This window comes from Hemitrygon akajei, chromosome 29, assembly GCF_048418815.1.
Source record: "Hemitrygon akajei chromosome 29, sHemAka1.3, whole genome shotgun sequence".
Lineage (NCBI taxonomy): Eukaryota > Metazoa > Chordata > Chondrichthyes > Myliobatiformes > Dasyatidae > Hemitrygon > Hemitrygon akajei.
In genome coordinates, this window is record NC_133152.1 from 51,146,175 (window position 1) to 51,169,020 (window position 22,846).

Consider the following 22,846-nt stretch of genomic DNA (forward strand, 5'->3'; position numbering starts at 1 on the left):
AACTAAAGGAGAGAAATTTCAGCCAATTTTCCTTCAACCTGTAGGAGGAAGAGGCATGGGTTGAAGATTTCTCAAGTACAGGCATTCATGTCCATGCAGAGATCTTCCTGGCAACTCCCACTGCCAAGAGTATGTCTGTAGTCCAGAAAAGGTGCAGTGGCTCCCTTGTACAAAGATCATGCCTCCTGCTAGTTCTGTTTTCCACCACCTTGCCCAGCTCCTAGTAACTCTTGTGAGCACTCTCCCAACTCCATATTCTTAGTGTATTCATTCTTTAGGTGAAGGCTCACCTGTAGCCTGATCAATGCTGCTTATATTAGGCAATATGCCCTTTTGACAACTGGTTTCATGGCTCAACTCAGCTGGGCTAAAATATGACAGATCAAAACATGTCAACTTTCACAAAAACAGGGTGACAAGAGATGCTGTTTTAAAATCCCGGAAAGAAAGTGAAGCAACTTCTGCCCCGGGATATTTTCACTGAGATTTAAGCTCATCATAATTTGTCCTACAGCAAGAATCTGATGGCAGAAAATGGCACATCAGGTTTGAAGTTAAGCTCAGGTTTTCACTACGATGCAGTCATGACATTGTTTGGTACAATAGCAGCAAGTGGTGTCAGTAATACTTTGTAAATGAATTTCAGAAAACCCTGATGGGTTGATAAAATCAGCATAACTTCAATCAATATTATAATAAATACCTGCATCGCATATTTTACACTTAAAACATTTCTCTAGTCCATTTGGATGCTCCATATACTCTCCACTTGTACAGGGATTACATGTTGTGCCCGTCATCAAGGTGCAGTGTTTGGATACTCTAAAGCCTGCAATAAAACAAAAATCTGCATTGGAAAAGTGACAAGGAATCACAATGCTTATTCTGCTCTCAAAGAATCAATTCGAATGCATTTTTGCCAAAAAAAAAACCCTACCTGAGAACCATTATTACTTCTGAGCAGAAATAGTATTTCAGCGATGCCATGTATTCAGAGACACAGTATGCATAAGCACTATCATGGATACACCCTATTTTTTGCAGCCCCCTGGAATTGTGGATGACTTGGTTAAGCTCCAGCTCTGTGGTTCCGAGGTGGACGATAAGGCTAATGTAAACCTCAGAGACTCAGCCTCAACTCTGGCAGGATGTTTGTAATTGGGCAGGTGGGTACACGGGTTGACGGCTGATGTGTTCAATCTTCCAATGACAGTGTGTTCTTAATTCATGAACATGAGGCTCTGCATGCACACTTCAATATTCCTTCCCCATATCGAGCAAATTCAAATCTGGGATGCCCATTAATCAGTAAGTCTTCACAATTTTATAACAAGCTTCTTTTATCCCTCAGCCATCAGACTCCTGAACCAGAGTGGGTAACTACACCCACTCCAATACTAAATTGATTCCACAACTTATGACTTCCCTTTCAAAGACTTCGTAAATCACATTCTCAATATTTATTTAGATTTTTTCTTTTTTGTTGTATTTGCACAATTTGTTGTCTCTTGCACATTGGTTGTCTGTGTGTAATTTTTTATTGATTCTATTGGGTTTCTTTGTACTGTGAATGCCTGCAAGAAAATGTATCTCAGGGTTGTATATGGTGACATATGTGTACTTTGATAATAAATTTTCTTTGAACTTTTTTGTCTGTCCACCTGGTAAATGCTTACTGTCACTTAACTCAAAACAATTTGTTTCAGGTCCTGCAAATAATATGGCCATCCATCAGGCCTAGGAAAGGAAGCTGATGTTGGTTTGCTTATTTGGAGGGAATGCAGAGACTTGTCTTGCTATGATTTTCTTGCTGCATATCGTCCATGCCACAGAAACATACAGGGGTGCAGTGAACCACTGCTACCCTGTGGAGCATGAGCTTTGTGATAGATGTGTGGTCTTGATCTTCAAAGACTCCCTTCCTCAGATTACCCAGGTACACTGGAGGAGATAGTGAATATCACTACTGATAAGTGGATTCTGGTTAATTGGGTCATCAGATAACCAGGGCAGCCATTTATTTGGGACAGCCTTCAAAAGACAAAAACAAATCAAGAAAATAGCCAGGATTCCCTTTGTTTATTTGGGACACTATGCTGCTTAATTGGGACATGAGACCATCAGTCACATGCACTTGTGTAGCCATTAGACACTACACGGTGCAGACAGATGTGTGTGCTTGTGTTATGTTATGCATTTGGAACAACAGACGCTGATTCAAAAAGAAGAGATGTTTTTGATCATTTTGTACTTGAGTTCCTTGCCAAGATGCCATGAGAAGATTTGACACCAGCTGAAAAAATTACCCTAATAGACGGAATTGAAAGCTATCCGCCATACACCACTCAGCTGGCAGAAGTAACTGATGTGCCGAAATGCTGATGAGACAGGCCTTTTTTTAATCGTGCCACAGCAGATGGTTTCCTTTGATACAAACATGCAACACTATCAGGGTCAAAGAAAGCAAAGGATTGCAAAGCTGTGTTGCATTGTTCAAATATGTCAGGAACTGATTTAAAAAAACTGTTGATTACTGGGGAAAAGCATTAAACCTCAGAGCTTTAAGAGGCGAAGAACGGATAGTTTACCAATTGGGTTCTATGCTAATAAGAATGCGTGGATGACTTACGAAATTTTTAAGAAATGACTAATGAATTGGGATACAGAGCTACAAGCAAAATTCCTCTGCTTGTTGACAATCATACTGCACACTCTAATGTAGAATATTTGAGAAATATTCTTCTGGAATTTCTGTCTGCCAAGATAATATTCTTGGTGCAGCCAATGGATATAGGTATCAGGAAATTTATTGTTGGCTAACGACATTACTTCATGCAGGAAGGCAATGAAGTCAGTCCATTATCTGCACTAGGTTTGTGGACTGACTTTGTTCATTTAAAGTCAATCAAAAGAACACACCAGTATACACTCGATGAATTCCTCTACTGGTAACTATTACAAACAAATGCACAGTTTCTTTGTACTGTAGCGGTGTGCTACACGCAGCACTGAAATAATGACACGGAGTCGGTAAACTGCAGTTAAAGAAGATTTTATTCGAACTTCACAGCCTTGCTTTAAAGCCTCCCTGATCCCGCCTTCCCCGGGCGCGGATGCTGTAAGGGGCACGTACTCACAATCCCCCACAGGCTTTTCCCTTTGTTGGTGAAGCAGACCTGGTACCCTTTTGGGACTGGCCTTTGTGCCGGCGCGCTGGCTATTTGTGAGCCAGTTCGAGTGCGCTAGGAAGTGGGTCGCCACAGTACTGTAGTAATGTTGGTAGTTCTAATTTGTTCTATATTTCATTTAAATACAGGCAGTCCCTGGGTTATGAACGAGTTCCGTTCCTGAGTCTGTCTTTTAAGTCAGATTTGTACGTAAGTCGGAACAAGTACATCTGGTATTATTTAGCGTCAGTTAGTGAAATGTTTTTCTTAGTATATAGTATATGTATATAAATATATGTATATAGTATATAGTCTATGCATATAAAGCACTTAAGAAACATATATCTACTTTCATTTTTCACTGAGAGATGGCACCCCACAAAACAACACCAGCCGAAGTTTGAGTTACTGTAATATGAGGAAATAACGTTCTCAAGCCACATATGGTAACTAATAGCAAATTCCATAGAAATTCTTAACTTATGGAAGTTTAATTTATGCTCATTTCTCAATCATTCAAATGTTAATTGGTGCTGATATGGTAATTTTTTTTACTTCCTGTGTCCTTTTTAGCTCTCTCTCACTCAAGCTGTTCTTTCCCAATTTTTGCTTTTCACTGTGCTGCTGCTGCCTGTAGCTATTCTTTGAAAAGCACTGGTCTGACTCAGAAATCCCAAAAATCTACAAGCAGTGAGGGGTTAATGCAAAATGCTGGAAAAACTCAGCAGGTCAGGCAGCATCAACGGAGAGGAATAAACAGTCGATGTTTTTGACTGAGACCCAAATAGATAACTTGACTTGAAACATCAACTGTTTATTCTTCTCCATTGATGCTGCCTGGCCTGCTGAGTTCACCCAGCATTGTGTGTGTTTCTCTGGATTCCTAGCATCTGTATCAAGGGTTAATGCATCATGTGCACTTTCATGGCACAAGCTAATAGGATTGTTGTGGCCAATTTTAGGATTATCCAGTTCAATCACCAGTGTGGCTCAGTGAGGATTCTACACTCTCTTCAGTTTTTGAGCACTGTTTATTTTGTCCTGCACATGGCATAGTAGGAACCGTAGTAAATCAGATTGTCCGGGTGCAACAGTTCTCCATTCAAAGACTGTAGAATCTTGGCAAACATGTTAACAGTGACCAGGGTGCTCAAAGCCGGTGCCCCCCAGCTATGTGGAGTACTTCACCATGTCTTCAACCTGAGCCTGAGTGGCATTGACCTCCCACATCATGAAGACCCCGGAGAGACTTGTTCTAGAGCAGCTCCAGCCTATGGTTAGGCCACACTTAGACCCCCTCCAGTTCACCTACCAGCCCCGACTAGGAGTTGAGGATGCCATCGTCTACCTGCTGAACCGTGTCTATGCCCACCTGGACAAGCCAATGAGCACTGTGAGGGTCATGTTTTTTGACTTCTCCAGTGCGTTCAACACCATCCACCCTGCTCTGCTGGGTGAGAAGCTGACAGTGATGCAGGTGGATGCTTCCCTGGTGTCATGGATTATTGATTACCTGACTGGCAGACCACAGTACATACGCTTGCAACACTGTGTGTCAGACAGAGTGGTCAGCAGCACTGGGGCTCCACAGAGGACTGTCCTGTCTCCCTTTCTCTTCACCATCTACACCTCGGACTTCAACTACTGCACAGAGTCTCGCCATCTTCAGAAGTTTTCTGATGACTCTGCCATAGTTGGATGCATCAGCAAGGGGGATGAGGCTGAGTACAGGGCTACAGTGGGAAACTTTGTCACATGGTGTGAGCAGAACCATCTGCAGCTTAATGTGAAAAAGACTAAGGAGCTGGTAGTGGACCTGAGGAGGGCTAAGGCACCGGTGACCCCTGTTTCCATCCAAGGGGTCGGTGTGGACATGGTGGAGGATTACAAATACCTGGGGATACAAATTGACAATAAACTGGACTGGTCAAAGAACACTGAGGCTGTCTACAAGAAGGGTCAGAGCCATCTCTACTTCCTGAGGAGATTGAGGTCCTTTAGCATCTGCCGGACGATGCTGAGGATGTTCTATGAGTCTGTGGTGGCCAGTGCTCTCATGTTTGCTGTTGAGTGCTGGGGCAGCAGGCTGAGGGTAGCAGACACCAACAGAATCAACAAACTCATTCGTAAGGCCATTGATGCTGTGGGGGTGGAACTGGACTCTCTGACGGTGGTGTCTGAAAAGAGGATGCTGTCCAAGTTGCGTGCCATATTGGACAATGACTCCCATCCACTCCATAAAGTACTGGTTAGGCACAGGAGTACATTCAGCCAGAGACTCATTCCACCGAGATGTAACAATGAGCGTCATAGGAAGTCATTCCTGCCTGTGGCCATCAAACTTTACAACTCCTCCCTCGGAAGGTCAGACACCCTGAGCCAATAGGCTGGTCCTGGACTTGGCATAATTTACTTCTTATTACTTAATTATTTATGGTTTTATATTGCTATATTTCTACACTATCCTTGGTTGGTGCGACTGTAATGAAACTCAGTTTCCCTCGGGATCAATAAAGTATGTCTGTCTGTATCTTCCACATAATTCAGTTTAATCTACAATATATCTGAAAATTAATTTTCAAAAATATATATTGGCAAGATTTTGCAAATTTATGAATAGAAAGAAAAACAAAATTGAAATTACCACAAATAAAAGCTATTATGGTTGGAACTCTGGTTCAGCATTCTGTAGTCTGGCAAATCGCGAAGTGTGGCATATTTTAAATCTGACACTATTAGTTTGCAAAGCAGCTATGAAGACACTTGTATTATTCAGATGTCTCCCCTTTCCTTTTCAGTCCTGAAGAAGGGTCTTGAGCCAACATGTTCCATAGATGCTGCCTGAAGTGCTGATTTTCTCCAGTATTTTATCTATGTCACTGGAATTATCATTTTATATTTAATTAGCAAAATATTTCTCTATTAGCAATATGTGAGATACACAATTCATGTTGAAAATTAAACATAAAGTGTGTGAGGAACTACCCTAGTTTACCAGGGGCAATATTCTGTAGACTGGCAGTTCACAGCAGGCACGCACTTAAGGAATTTGCTTAGAAAACTGATATAGCAATCTCTTATCAATACTTGCTACTGTTAGTTCACAGTGGGAAGCAAATTATGGGATGTACTTGGTCTATGATTTTCACACATACAGTGAAAAACTGTTTCACTTGCCATGCAGGTAGATCATTCTAAAACAAATACTTTCAGGCAGTACAAAGCAAAATGCAGTAACAGAATGGAAAATACAGTTTTACCGATACAGTTACAGAGAATGTACAGTGTAGATAGGTGCAAGGGCCATGACAAGTTTGAGAGATTCAGGAGGTCATTTTCATCGTACAATATGTTCAAGACTTTTAAAGAAGTGGGATTCAAGCTATCCTTGAACCTGCTGGCGTGTGTTTTCAAACTTCTGTATCTTCTGCCCAATGGAAGGTGGAAGCAGAAAAGATGTCCAGGGTGGGAGTAGTCCTTGATCATGTTGGTTGCTTGTCCAAGGCATTGGGAAGAGTAAGGAGAATTCATGAAGGGAAGGCTGGTTCTTATGATGGACTGAGCCGTGCCCTCAACTCTGTGTAGCATCTCGTGGTCTTGGCAGAGCAGTAGCCACGCCAAGCTGCTTACATTGATAAAAATTAGTCAAAGGAGACTGCCAAATTTCCTTAGCCTTCTGAGGAAGTAGAAATGTTGGTATGTTTTCTTGGCCATAGATTGAACATGCTACAGGTGGTATTTACATCAGGAATTTTAAGCTCTCAATCATCTCCACCTCAGCATCACAAATACATCCAGGAGCATGTACTCCAGGAAATGAGCAGCCCCTTTGTTCTGCTGCCATTGAGGAAAAGGTTCTTGTATTAACACCATGCCACTTCGCTCTCTGTATCCTTCTGGTACTCCACCTCATCATGTTTGAAATTGAGTTCACTACAGCGGTAACATCTATAAACTTTTACATGGAGTTAGATCACAGTCTGAACAAGTCGTGAGTGTATAGGGAGCAAAGTAAGTAAATTGGAAACACAGCCTTGTGATTCAAAGATGCAAAGTACGCTTATTATCAAAGTATGTATGCAGTGTGCAACCCTGATATTCGTCTCCTCAAGACAGCAATGAAACAAAGAAAACCACAGAACTGGATCAAAAAAAAACAGCAAACCCCTCCTCCCCCACACAAAACAAAACAAATCAATTCACGCAACCGAAAGCAAAAAGAAAAATGTGAAAAAACTCAGAATTTTAAAAAAACAAAACCGAAAGAGTCCAGGTATAATTCTGTTCAAGGATTTCAAAATACATTTATTATCACTGTATAATTTATAAAACCTTGCAATTTCTCTGCTTATAAGCAGCCACAAAGCAGGAAAGCCAAAAGAACTCAATTTTAAAAAAGACCAACACCCAATCGATAGAGAAAGGGGGGGAGAAAACTCAAATCATGCAAAGAATAAAAGCAAGCAACAGCATTCCTAACCGAATTCAGTCCATTGACCCGAATCCTGGAGCAGCCAGAGTAGGCCCATAGCCTCGGTCTCAAGTTAATCATTTCGTGGGGCAAGACTCTGCGAAGCTGACAAGTCAGCACCATGGAGAGAGGAGTGAACATCGCGGAACAGTGAGCAGAATTGGCCTGACACCGTGCCCTTACAATCCACCTGGGCTGGAGTTTAAATACTGTATCATGCCACATATTAGGACACAGGCCCCAGGTACTCTCTGGGCCAAGATCTCACCACCCAGCCAAAGAACATTCTTGACCTTTCCAAATTGGCTCAGCACTTGGATCAATCCAACCTCACTCCTGGTTCAGCTGGGCAGGCTACAAAACTCCTCCGCCACAACTCCTCTCTGAATTGCTCTCTTCAACTCCATCTCCGACTCCGACACTGTTCTGATCATGTTACGCTCCAAGTTTGCATCACACCAGCACAGCTCAACCCTCGAGTTCACTTCGCCTTCACTCACCACTCCACTGTTTGCCTCAAGAAGTGTTCTTAATAATGTTGAGGATCCAGTTATTGAAGGAAGTGCTGAGTCCTAGGTCTGGAACTTCGGAGATAAGTTTGTCTCTTATGATACTGAAGGCAAAGTTGCAGTCAATAAACAGGAGATTAAATTCCAGACATTCCAGAGATGAATGTGGAGCCTGCAAGAATTTGTCTGCTGAGGAACTGTTTCAACAGTTGCAAATTGCAGTGGTTCAAGGTTTCTGGAAGGTTTCTGGAGCTGATGTGTGCCATAACCAACCTTTCAAAGCACTTTATGATGGTGGATGGTAGTTGCACTGAGGCATGCTAGTTTTCTTTTTCCTGTGGCATTGAGATGATAGTGGTCTTCTTAAAGTGGGTAGAAACCTCAGATTGGAGTAGGAAGTGGTTAGAAATGTACGCATAAAACCCTGTTTGCCTGCTTATGGACAAAGGATCAAAGGATGTGGGCCAGATACGTTCTGTGGGCTCACTCACAGGAAAGCTGATCCGACGTCTGCAACAGTGACTGGGAGTTCAGGTGTTTTGGAGGCTGCTGTCATTTCAATACCATTCTGTTCAAAACATGCATTGAGCTCATCAGTGATAATGCCCAGCCTGTTATAGCAGACAAGCCCTGATGGCTGGTCTGGGACTCGACTTTGAGCTGGTCTTGTCTCTTGGCATTCCTGATAGCTTTACAAAGGCCGTAGCTCAGTTTCATGTACAGGTCAGAGTCAGCTCATTAGAATAGAGCAGACCTACAATTCTTAGGAAGTCAATCTCTCAGTTTACCATCGTTTCTGTCTGGCAAACACCCAAACTGACCTCTGTACCGTGCAGTCCTCTACACACTTCCTGATGAAGTCCAACTGTGGTGACATACTCTTTTAGATTGGCCACAGAGTCCTTGAATATTCACCAATCTACCGACTCACAGAAATGTAAAACTTCATCATTTCCTCAACATGAGAAATTCTGCAGATGCTGGAAATCCAAAACAATACACGCAAAATGCTGGAGGAACTCAGCAGATCAGGCAGCATCCATGGAATGAATAAATAGTCGAAGTTTTGGGCCAAGATAATTTTTCAGTCCTGGATGCTGCCTCATCTGCCGAGTTCCTCCAGCATCTTATGTTTGTTGATATTTATTTCCTCAGACCGGCATTGTATGATTTTCTGTACTGGATCCTCATGGATGTCAGAGTGAACTGACCAGCCCAGGGATTAGGCATATATTTACATAGGGGGTTCTAGGGCTATTTCTCAGGTTTCCAGGATGCTGGACTAAGAAGTTTCAACCTGTCTAAGCATGAAAATCCTCTATGAAAAGGCTACAGATATGAATGAGAAACTTGACTGCCTTACGGAAATATTACACAAAAAAACTTCAATATAAACAAAACAGAACAGAGAGGCATCTACGTACATATGTTTTCATGTAAAAAGGGAAATATCACTGATAAAATAAACTTCATTAGAACATAGTTTATACAGTTGAACTGCGCTCTATGAACATAGAACGTAGTACAGGAGAGGAACAGGTCCTACAGCCCACAATGTTGTAAACTAATTAAATTAGTAATTTCTTCTGTCTACACAATGTCCATATTCTTCCATTTCCTGCACATCCACGTGTTTATCTAAGAACCTTGTGATCGCCCCCGCCACCCCGGGACACAGCACGTTCCAGGAATCACCAATCTTCTGAATAAAAATACTTTTCCCCCATTCTGGTAAAAGACATTTCAACTCTGGTAGAAAGATACCGGCTGTCTATCATTTCCTCTTATAATCCTAGAAACCTTTTTCAAATCTTCCTCAGCCTCTGCTGCTCCAGAGAAGACAACCCAAGTTTGTCCAGCCTATTCCTATAGCAGATGCACTCTAAGCCAGACAGCATCCTGGTAAACCTCTCTGCACCCCCTCCTTCCCATAATAGGGTAACCAGAACAATGCAATATTCTAGATGGGGGCTAACTGGAATTTTATACAGCTGCAACATAACTTCTCAACTCTTCAACTCAGTTCGTCAACATTAAAGGCAAGCATACCATGTGATTTCTTTACCACACTATCAACCTGTAATCACTTTCAGGGAGCTATGAACTTAAGCCCCAAATCCTTCTACCCACCAACACTGTTAATGGTCTTGCCAGTAACAGTGGATTGTCTCTTTGTATTTCCGGAAGTGCATCACTTCACATTGGATCATTTCTGTGCCCATATCTACAACCTGTTTATATATTCCTGTACCCTTTGCCAGACACCTACACTATCCACAAGAACACTGGTCTTTGCATCATTTGCAAACTTACCAACCACCCATCTATGTTTTCATATACAGCGGCATGCAAAGATTTGGGCACCCTGGTCAAAATTTCTGTTACTGTGAATACTTAAGTGAGCAGAACTGATCTCCAAAAGTCATAAAGTTAAAGATGAAACATTCTTTTCAACATTTTAAGCAAGATTCATGTATTATTTTTGTTTTGTACAATTTTACAGTGAAAAAAAAAGAAAGGAGCACCATGCAAAACTTTGGGCACCCCAACAGATTTGAGCTCTCAGATAACTTTTACCAAGGTCTCAGACCTTAATTACCTTGTTAGGGCTATGGCTTGTTCACAGTCATCATTAGGAAAGGCCAGGTGATGCAAATTTCAAAGCTTTATAAATACCCTGACTCCTCAAACCTTGTCCCAACAATCAGCAGCCACGGGCTCCTCTAAGTAGCTGCCTAGCACTCCGAAAATTAAAATAAATGATGCCCACAAAGTAGGAGAAGGCTATAAGTAGATAGCAAAGCGTTTTCAGGTAACCGTTTCCTCAGTTCATAAGGTAATTAAGAAATGGCAGTTAACAGGAACGGTGGAGGTCAAGTTGAGGTCTGGAAGAGCAAGAAAACTTTCCAAGAGAACTGCTCATAAGATTGCTAGAAAGGCAAATCAAAACCCCCGTTTGACTGCAAAAGACCTTCAGGAAGATTTAGCAGACTCTGGAGTGGTGGTGCACTGTTCTACTGTCATCAGAAGAAAAGCTTTCCTGCGTCTTCACCACAAAATCCAGCATCAGAAGTTTGCAAAGGAACATCTAAACAAACCTGATGCATTTTGGACTGATGAAGTTAAAATAGAACTTTTTGGCCACAATGAGCAAAAGTATGTTCGGAGAAAAAAGGGTGCAGAATTTCATGAAAAGAACATCTCTCCCACTGTTAAGCACGGGGATGGATCGATCATGCTTTGGGCTTGTGTTGCAGCCAGTGGCACGGGGAACATTTTACTGGTAGAGGGAAAAATGAATTCAATTGAATACCAGCAAATTCTGGAAGCAAACATCACACCATCTGTAAAAAAAAATCTGAAGATGAAAAAAGGATGGCTTCTACAACAGGATAATGATCCTAAACACACCTGAAAATCCACAATGGACTACCTCAAGAGGCACAAGCTGAAGGTTTTGCCTTGGCCCTCACAGTCCCCCCCCCCCCCCCCCACCTAAACAGCTTCGAAAATCTGTGGATAGATCTCAAAAGAGCAGTGCATGGAAGACGGTCCAAGAATCTTACAGAACTAGAAACCTTTTGCAAGGAAGAATGGGCCAAGATCCCCCAAACAAAAATTAAAAGAGTCATAGCTGGCTACAGAAAGCGTTTACAAGCTGTGATACTTGCCAAAGGGGGTGTTACTAAGTACTGATCATGAAGGGTGTTCAAATTTTTGCTTCGGGCCCTTTTCCTTTTTTGTTATTTTGAAACTGTAAATGATGGAAATAAAAAAGAAATCTTGCTTAAAATATTAAAGGAATGTGTCATCTTTAACTTCATGCCTTTTGGAAATCAGGTCATCTTTTACTCGCTTAGCTATTCACAGTAACAGAAATTCTGACCGGGGTGCCTAACCTTTGCATGCCACTGTAGGTCATTTATATGTATCACAAACAGCAGGGGTTCCAAGTACAGATCCCTGCAGAACACCACTAATCAGAAACCTCCAGCCAGAATAAGTCCCACCGACTACTACCCTATCTCCATGGGCAGGCCAGTTCTGAATCCAAACAGCCAATTCACCATGGATCCTGTGAAATTGTTATCTCCCTTCAGTGAACTTGTCAAAGCCTTACTAAAATCAATTTCTGGCATTTTTTTTTAGTAAAAATATAGCTGCACCACTTTTGAAAGCTAATGAAAAGCATTCTGTTGGCATTGAGATAATTATTGTATAAAGTACTGGCCATCACTTACCTGGAGAACACAATGAACAACAGACACCATTATTTTCATACTCCCCTTGATCACAAGCAGTTGTCACTGGAATTTGGGAAATCAGGAATAGAAGGAAAATAATCTGTAATTAAACATTAAATATAGGGATTACTACAACTGAAAAAAATTACTTTTTTTATAACAGAAGTACCACTGCAGATTTAATTAAAATCTTCCATTTCACTCGACAGTGTAATTATAAAGCTCTACTGTTTCATGACTATTAATAAAGAAATAGTTCTCTTTTATATAGATTAATCAGCATCGTTACTGTCAGGTTTTCAACAAGGTCCGGGGCAATTATAGAAATTATGTTGCAAACTATGTTTTAATGCAAAGCATAAAATTGTAAGTGCACAGTTACTCCAAGAGATTTGAAAGTCATTTTTATTTGAATTAAAGACCGAAAATGATAAAAATTCTCAGGTAGTCAGGCTGTGTTTTTGGTAAATGTTTCTGGTTGACAAGCAAAGCATAAAAGATACTTGAAACTTCACTAAAAAGAGGCTGGGAATACTCAGCTGGTCAGGCGACATCTGTGGAGAGATGCTGACTCGCCACCAATGCTCCCTTACTACTCTAATTTTACTGTTTCATCAGTGTTTAAATAATGTGTCTCGTCCAGCTTATTATTTCTAGCATAAACATAAGAAATTCTGCAGATGCTGGAAATCTTGAGCAAAGCACATAAAATACTGGAGGAACTGAGCAACTATAAAGGATGTTGTCTGGATTGAGGAGCATGCCTTATGAGAATAAGTTGAGTGAACTCGGCCTTTTTTCCTTGGAGCAACGGGGGATGAGAGGTGACCTGATAGAGGTGTATAAGCTGATGAGAGGCATCGATCATGTGGATATTCAGAGGCTTTCCCAGAGCTGAAATGGCTAGCACGAGAGGACACAGTTTTAAGGTGCTTGGAAGTAGGTACAGAGGAAATATCGGGGTAAGTTTTCTTTTTATGCAACGAGTGGTGAGTGCTTGGATTGGGCTGCTAGCGATAGTTGTGGAGGTGGATACGATAGGGTCTTTTAAGAGACTCTTGGACAGGTATATGGAGCTCAGAAAAATAGAGGGCCCCAGGTAATTTCTGAGGTAAGGACATGTTCAGCACAGCTTTGTGGGCCGAAGGGCCTGTATTGTGCTGTCCATTTTCCATGTTTCTAGAAAGGGGAATAAATAGTTGATGTTTCTGACCAAGACCCTTCGCCATCAAGGCTTGAAAGAAAGAGGGAAGAAACCATATTAATAAAGTGGGGGGTGGAATGGGTACAGAGTACGAGCTGGCAGATGAAGGGCATTTCAGAATCAGAACCAGGTTTAATATCACCGGCATCTATTGTTACATTTGTTAACTTCCACCATTTGACAGACTTCCAGTACAAAAGTGACCTGACTTTTTTAAAACTTATTTTAAATCACTTCCTGATACCAACACTAGCCACTAAAAAAAAATCATGACTACTGAAATACAACAAAAAGTTTGACCAGTTTATCCTGTTACATTGTGGCAGATGATGTTTCCTTGTTGGTAGCTTTGACGAGAAAAACGAAGTGATTTGATTTGCACGTTCACTGATTAAAGTTTATCAAAATTAGAATCAAGTTTAATATCATGACATTCAATATGGTGTAAGAATCTTAAGCACACGTATAGCCAGGGTGTCTAAGACTTTTGCTCAGTGCTGTATTTGTCACCATGAAGCGGTGCGCAAGATTGTAAATCTGGTGGGAGCAAAGGAAGTTGGGAATGGCGAGGGAGGAGTGTCACGAGAGAGGTAACAGAGAAGGAGTGCCAGGGGCAGGTGGCAGTGTGGGTGCAGACGTACCCAGTCCTGGGATACCAGGCAAGGTTATTTGATTATAAATTTGGTTTATTAATCATTACAGAAAGTCTCTCTGGTGCTCTCCACTGCCCCCTCTCCCTATCCCCTTTCCCAACCATGATTACCTTCTCCCTGCCCACTTCCCACTTTCAGAACCAGATTTATCACGAGTCGTGAAATTTGTTGTTTTTGCAGCAGCTGTACAGTGCAATACATAAAATGACTCAGTACTGTGCAAAGGTCTTAAGCACCAAGCTATACAGTACATATGTGCCTAAGGCTTTTGCACAGTACTACATGTCCTGAAATTTGTTGTTTTCCATCAGCACTACATGTACGCAGAAAACTACAATTTACACTAAAAATTCATTTTGAAAAGTAAATTAAATAGTACAAAAAAGTGAGCAAAGATAGTGAGGTACTGTTCATAGGTCGGTTCATCTACAGGTGAAGGGGAAGTTCACCCTAAAACATTGAGTGTCTTCAGGCTGTTTCTTTCAGGATAGCTCCTCTGGACCTGTGGAGTGACATCAGGTCTGGCAGGTGTTTTGTCAAAGACAACATTCTCGGTTGCCGGTGTCACATTGCTGTCAGTGTCATGATCATCACTGAGAGGCAAGTCCAGTGTCTGTAATGTGTCCGTCTTGCTGGATGCAATCGACTCAGGTGTGTTCTTCAGTTGAGCATCCACTATCTGGTCCACATCTCCATGTCTGATCTCCAACATCCACTGTGTACATCAGTGGTCCAGTTCCTGTAGCTATCATATCAGTTGACCACCTGTTCTCTTGGTAATCACACGCTAGGACTTCCTGTCCAATCTCGAAGCTCCTTTCCGATTCTCTCAGCGACTGACTGAACTGTTTATTCTGCATTTCCCTCCAGAGGTCTAGTTTCAGGTCTATGCGAGATCTCAGGTTCCTGCTCATGAACAGTATTGCAGGTGTTTAATTTGTCATTACAAGGCCAGAGGTCCAATACACAAAAAGGAAGTTGTCCACCTTGTGCTGTAGAGAAATGTCCTCCTTGTCCATCACTTTAATGGACTTCTTGAATGTTTGGATAAACCTTTCAGCTAACCCATTCATTGCTGGGTGGTGAGGAGCTGATTTGAAATGTTTGATGTTCTTTTTCTTCATGAATCATCTGAATTCTGCCGTGTATCATGGTCTGTTGTCACTCACAATTTTTTCAGGTAAGCTAGTTCTGGTGAAGATAGTCCTCAGAGTGGAAGTAGTCCTTTCTTAGCTGATTAACTTCATTGGTACGACCTCCGGCCACTTCAAATGAGCATCCACAGTAATCAGACATGGAGTCCATGAATGGCCCAGCAAAGTCAGTATGTACTCTTTGCCACGGTGAGGACAGTCATTCTCATGGGTATAACGGTGCCTGTGGGGGTGCATTTTGAACATTTTGGCATCCTGAACAGCTTTGGGCCAAGTCTTCAATCTATTCCCAGCCACCACACATTGCTCCATGCCACAGTCTTCATCTTGACTGTACCCAGGTGTTCTTCATGCAGATTCCCTAACACTCTGGTACACGGTCTGGAAGGAACAGCGCAAGATCTACAGATCAGCATCCTTGATGTACTGATAGTTGGTCTCGTCTCACTCAGAACTCTGGAAACATTGGGTTACCATGAGCTGGCCATCCTTGCATGCTGACGTCATAGACAATGTTGGGTCATTCCTTGTTTTTCTTTATATTTGTTACCAATGTGGTGTGGAACACTTCTGCTGAATCACAGTATGAAGACTTTCCTTCTTCAGCTGCCAACAGTGGAAGACATGACAAGCCGACAGTGTTGCTGTGTTGTTTGGTAACCTTGAACTCTACGTCATAAGAGTGGGCTCCTAGGAACAATGCCCAACGTTGTAACCAGGTAGCAGACATCACTCGAATTCCCTTCCTGGGATTGAAAACAGACACAAGAACATGGTGATCTGTCACTAGAGTAAACTTTTGACTGTAGAGGTAGTGATGGAACTTCTTATTCCCCATACTAGATTAAGGGCTTCTTGCTTGATCTGTGCATAGTTGCATTCTGCACTTGTCAGTGATCTTGAAGCAAACACAATCAGACGTTCAGATCCATCTTTCATAGAGTGTGACAAAATGCCCCAATGCCATAAGGGGATGCATTGCACGCCAGTCTGATGGGCAGTGATGAGTCATAATGGGTGAGCAGTTCATCTGATGTTAGCAGTCTCTTTGTTTCTTTGAACGCTCTTTCACATCTGTCTGACCATTCCCACTTTGGCCTTGGTTGCAAAAGTGTGTTCAATTGGATGTAGCACTGTAGCAATGTTTGGGAAAAACTGGTTATAGTAGTTTACAAGGTCAGAGTATGACCTGAGGTGTGACACATATTCTGGTTTGGCCTGTAGCACTGCCTCAGTCTTGTTTTGTGACTTATGTAAGCCATGCTTGTCAATGACATGTCCACAATATGCGATTTCATTCTTGGATAAACTCACATTTCTCTCTTTTTGCGTGCAGGCCATACTCACTCAGTCTGGTATGTGCTTTACCAAATTTCTGGAGGTGCTCTTCATTACTTCTGCCAGTTACAATGATGTCATCAAGGTAACACTGTGTTCCTGGGATATCGTGGAGCACTTGATCCATCGCACTTTGCCAAATTGCTGGAGCTGATGTGACGTCAAAGACGAGACGATTATACTGGAAAAGTCCCTTCTGAGTGTTGATCGCGAGGGATTTCTTGCTTGACTCCGCAATCTCCATTTGCAGATAGGCTTATCTTTGAAAACCTTTCCCCATCTGCCAAAGATGCAAAAATGTTTTCTATTCATGGTAGAGGACAGCGCAATACACAGCACTGGATTGATGCTCACTTTGAAATCCCCATGCATGTAAACTGCTCCAGCCTTCCCTTTCCTCATCACTGGGACAATGGGCATGGACCAATCCCTCCACTCAAACATGGAGAAAATTCCAGAAGCCTCCAAGCTCTGAAGTTCAGCATCCACTTTAGGACGTAGTGTACAAGGCACTGGACATGCTTTATGGAATCTTGGTGTTGCAGCTTCATCCATTTCATTTCTGGCCTTCATGCCTTTGAGTTTATCAATGTCCTTCTCAAACATTTTCTCATTAGCATCAGGTTTATTATCACCGGCGTGTGACGTGAAATTTGTTAATTTCGCAGCAGCAATACAACGCAATACATAATATAAAAGAAAAAAAAAAGAAAAAATAATAATAATAAGTAAATCAATTACAATATACGTATATTGAATAGATTAAAAATTGTGTAAAAAACAGAAATGCTATATATTAAAAAATGTGAGGTAGTGTCCATGGGTTCAATGTCCATTTAATAATCAGATAGGAGAGGGGAAGAAGCTGTTCCTGAATCGCTGAGTGTGTGCCTTCAGGCTTCTGTACCTCCTACCCGATGGCAACAGCGAGAAATGGGCATGCCCTGGGCGCTGGAGGTCCTTAACAATGCACGTTGCCTTTCTGAGACACCACTCCTTGAAGATGTGCTGGGTACTTTGTAGGCTAGTACCCAAGATGGAGCCGACTTGTTTACAATCCTCTGCAGCTTCTTTCAGTCCTGTGCAGTAGCCCCCCCCTGTGCATTAAGCAGCTGTGACAGTCTCTGGTTAGTGTTATCGTCTGGGCTGCAGTTGCCTGTTGATGAGATATTGAAAACTTTCATTGAGCACCAGCCTAGTTGGATTTTTCTCAACCATTCATTTCTGAAGTGTGTAGGCCCTCCACTTTTCAACACATAAAGCTCTAACTGCCGTGTATGACCTCCATACGTTACATTCACTTCCAGTTTGCCTTTGGGGGAAACTTTTTCGCCTGTGTAGGTCTTTAGCATCACTAAGATCTTCTCTAATGGTAACTTAGAAAACACAAGTCTTTTGTAGTCACCCCTGAAAATTATAGACAAAGCTGACCCTGTGTCCAGTTCCATTTTCAGTTTTACACCAGATATATCTATAGTGATCCATATGATTTTGTTATCTGCTTCAGTAATACTATGCAGTTCCAGGCATGAAAGCTCACCTTTGTCAGAGCCTGTGCTGTCTGATACTGTTTTACATTCAGTCATTTTATGCATTTGCTTAGTTTTGTGTGTGAGACTTTTCACTCTGTTGTGCTTTTTGTCTGCCTTGCACATTCTCACTACGTGACCTTGTCCCTCACAATTTCTGCAAACTTTTTCTTTAAGCCAACAGTCACTTGCATCTTGGGAGGATTTGCCACATTAATACTATTTTTAGCTTTTTGCATCTTTCAGGGACATAATGTGCATTTCACATTCTAACCTCTTTTCCTGTAGTTATGCTGCATCCTTTGCTGCAGTCTCTAACAATATTGCAATGGTCAGTGCCCGTTCTAAGGTCAGGTCTTTTTCTGACCGTAGCCTCTTTTGGGTGCTTTGACTATGCATGCCACATACAAGCCTGTCCCTTAATGCATCAGAAATCCCATCTCTGAAATCACTGTACTGATAAAAGTTTGCGTAGTTCTGCAATGTGTTCAGAAATGCTTGCTTCCTTTGACCGGTTCCTTCCCAAAAATCTAAATTTCTCAGCTATTACCAGGGGTTTATGGCTCAAGTGATTTTATAAATCAAGTGATTGCTTGCCAGGGGTTGCTAAGTTGCATAAAAGACAGGACGTTCCAGCCTCTATTAAGCTAAGAAGATGGGATTGACTTGCACCAGATTGTCAACTCCTGGAGAACAGTCGTCTCCAAAGCTTCACTCTTTGCTAACTGTTACAGGGCTGCACACATTTACCATTTACAAAATATTAAAAACTGAATACATTACCAAAAACAAAACTGAGTGGTTTGACTTAACTGGAACAAACTCCATGATTCCCTGTAAGATTCTCCCATCTCCACTCACCAGTCAACTTCTGACAACACTATCCCATGCAACCGAAAGAGCGTACACCATTATCGTTTTGCTTATCCACCATCCTTTTACCTCTTTCCTTCCCTTTATCCCAGAAGAATATCAGTCTTTCCAGGTGAAGTCATTCACCTGCAGTGTTTCCAGTTTGTGGACTCCAAAACCTGTTCACAGCATGAATCATCTGAGCTTGAGAAACCTCCATTCAGTCTGCGAGGGTGATCCTGCACTTTGCAATACTCCCACATTAACTTCTCAGTTTGCAGCTTCCTACATTTCCCCAAAAATGCCCAATACCAGCTCAAGATACAGTACGTCATCTTCCTTCTGGCTATGTTGTGGTCCTCTTACGATTCAATTTATGACAAAATTCAAACTCGTACCATTTAAATAATATAAGCACAGCACCGTGGAATTTCTAGGTAGGTAGCTCCTGCACCAACACTGCCAAGTTAATGTTCTTACTATAGTGCAACCATATATCTTGTCTAACTGATGTGCACATTGGTTGGAAGCCAAAATCTACCAGAGAACTATAATTATTTTTAAATTGCAAAGTACTAGGCCGGAAGATAGAGATGACACTGGAGTATTGCTGTCAGGATTATTTGCAGTGAAAGATGGCAATAATTGTAATTCTAAGCCAGGAGGCCAAGAGGCCTGTCCTGAAGTCGGAGGTCTGTCATGTGTCGGTAGGAGGAAAGGGACTTATTTGTTGTTTGGTTGATTTGCTGCTTGTCGTGTTTTGTGTTGTTCTACCCAGCATAGTGGGTATACTATGTTGGTGCCAGAATGCTGGTTGTTAATGCAAATGACACATTTCACTGTATATTTCGATGTACATGTGATAAATAAATCTGAATCTCACCCGTGAAGAGAACAGTGTTGGTCTAACCTGTGCATAAAACATTACATTGAACATCCTGACCATCATCAACTGAAAAGATGCTTCTCATGACCAGTTAGTTGTATATTTGCCAAACTTGACCCTTTCATTAACAAGAAAGGCATAAACACCAACAGAATAAGTAAATGACAATGACCGCAGTATTTTGACAAGCAAGTACTCTTCATCTCATGTTCTCAGTATTTATTGCTTACTAATTATTATTTTGAAGTTTGTTGTCTCTTGCACACTGGTTAATTGACAGTCCTGTTGTGTGCAATCTTTCAGGGATTCTCTTTTGCTTCCTGGATTTGCTGTGGATGCCCGCAAGAAAACAAATCTCACGGTTGTATATGACGACATGTGTACTTTGATAATAAACTTATTTTGAACTCTGATTACCTGAAATGTCATTTTCTCTCATAATAAAATGAAGGAATATAATGTAATCTTACCTTTATGAACTCTTCATATTTTGTAGCTGAAAAAAATAATGTAAATATATTTCTACAATTACTAAAAAGATCAAACATTTAAAATCCTAATAAGAACAATCTCAGAAGGCCTACAATATTAGTCCCTCAGGGTTTATCTTTGCTACTTTCCAACTCTTCCCAGGCCCAATCCACTGAATTTCATCTTGATTTCTGCTGTCTTCAAATAAAGTGCGCCACCATGGAAATACAAGCAGCAAGTTTCCTTCCCTTTGAATAAACCCCCTTCTCATCCTGTCTCCTATAAGGACACTATATCCTTCCCTCAGCTTCTCTGTCTCCACAAAATCTGCTCTCAAGATGAGGGTCTCCACTGCAAGTCTTCGGAAGAGTCCCCCTCTCTTAGGAAGCACAGCTTCACCCTGCTGTGGTTGATGGAGCCCATGCATGCATTTCCTATATGTCTGATCTCGCATTCCCATTCTCTTCCCCCACCCATCTTCCAAGCTTTCTGCAGACAAAACAAGAGCTTCCTACTACATTCAGCAAATCAATTTTGGCACTTCAACCAGCTCCAAAGGATCCCACAACCAAAAACATCATCACCTTTCCCCAACTTTCTGTTCTCCGCAGGAACCATTCTCCCTGTGATGCCCCAATCCATCTTTCCCTTCAAAGCCCACCCTGTCCCATCCCCTGCAACAATAGGAGGTGCAACACTTCTCCTGTCATCCAAGTGCAGTAGGGATACACGTGCAATTCTTCCATCCTGGTCTGTTGCATTCAAAACTTGTAACATGGCTCCTCCACACTGGCAAAACCAAGTGTAGACCAGCTGACTGTTTAGTAGTCCACCTGCACACTCTCTAAAATGGTCACGTTGAGATTCCAGTTGCAACCCGAGTTTCCTTTGCATCTACAGTTGTTACTCAACTTGTTGAGTTCTTATTTTTTGCTCAAGTTTCCCACCTATTTAGACATTCCTGATCTAACTGTTGTAATTCCATATCCAAGATGTGTGCCCAAGATCAGAAAGCCTTCTGGTGAGTGTTCTTATCTGCTTGGGACAACAGTAGGGAACAGAACACTCATGTGAATTTCCCCTGTAACTACTTATGTACTCAGTTTTCTTATGATGTGGATAAACTTAAATTCACACTGCAGATTATATCAATGCGACTGAAACATGCAGGGGCAACAGTAAATTAACAACTGCAATTCTATTCATAATATCATAGATAATTAGTTGTGGTTAATGTGGAATTTCCCTGTTATCAGTGTGTGTGCACACGTTAGATTCTATAGACACAAGATGCTCCAATTTATTTATATTAAATAAAACTTCAATTTTTACTACACATTTTTATTTTTCTGCATAAATTGTTCCGATGAGAACATTGGTTTGTTTCCCTTTCCTCAGATGTTCAATAATTCCAGAATGTTATTCTTTTTACTTAAATAAGACCATAAGACCTAGGAGCAGAATTAGATCATTCGGCCCATGGAGTCTGCTCTACCATTCTTCTAAACTCTCAGCGAGTACAGGCCTAAAGACATCAACGGTCATGTTAACCCTCTCATTCCCACAATTATTCTCATGAACTTCCTCTGGATTCTCTCCGACGTCAGCACATCCCAAACTGCTCACAATATTCCAAATGCCGTCTGACCAATGCCTTATAAGGCCTCAGCATTACAACCTTGCTTTTATATTCTAGGTCCCTGGAAATTAATGGTAACATATAACAATAACGTTGTTTCCAACAGGATTTAAAATTGAGTCAGCATTGTTGAATTCTCACCTGCCAATCAGCAGCAAAAATGGTGCATGAATTCTGTCAATTTTTCTATGCAGTTAAATGGAACAGAATTTAAATCATTTGATCACAACTGATCATACTGCCATCACTGGTTGTCCCATCATCTTGACTGATTAAAGAAGACATAACATGGTCAGTTAGTCAGTATGGCTTGCCAGTGTACTAAAGAATGGAATGGTGCCTGAGCATATTGGCTCAAGTCTGCTATTCAAACAGACATTCCTGTACATTTTTCTTGCCAGCTGACTTGCAGCCCTCAACTTAGGGCTCTCTATATCGGATGCAGTTTACTGAAGTGAAGAACTATACTTGGATTCTCCAGTTTATCAGTGGGATTCTGAATTTCTTGCATCACCTTACTGCACTCTACCTTAAATATGCCCAATGACACGACCTCCACAGCTGCCTGTGGCAAAAAATTCCAGATTCACCACCACACATTCAGCCAGAAATAAAATCTTCCTCATCTTTGTTCTAAAATAAAGCCCCTCTCTTCTGAGGCTGTGTCCTCTGGTCTTACACTCCCCCACCATAGAAAACATCCTCTCTCTCTCAAGGTCTTTCAACATT

General features: G+C 41.6%; 1 protein-coding gene across 1 annotated transcript in view; it reads right to left on the reverse strand.

Moving 5' to 3' along the window:
• Positions 1-22,846, reverse strand: part of LOC140718515 (tumor necrosis factor receptor superfamily member 5-like) — a 59,846-nt gene that overhangs the window by 27,265 nt on the left and 9,735 nt on the right. The window contains exons 5-7 of the mRNA XM_073032464.1: positions 20,478-20,503; positions 12,389-12,491; positions 704-829 (exon numbers count right to left, since the gene is read on the reverse strand). Coding sequence (XP_072888565.1) covers positions 704-829; positions 12,389-12,491; positions 20,478-20,503 — 255 coding nt within the window. The remainder of the gene's footprint in view (positions 1-703; positions 830-12,388; positions 12,492-20,477; positions 20,504-22,846) is intronic.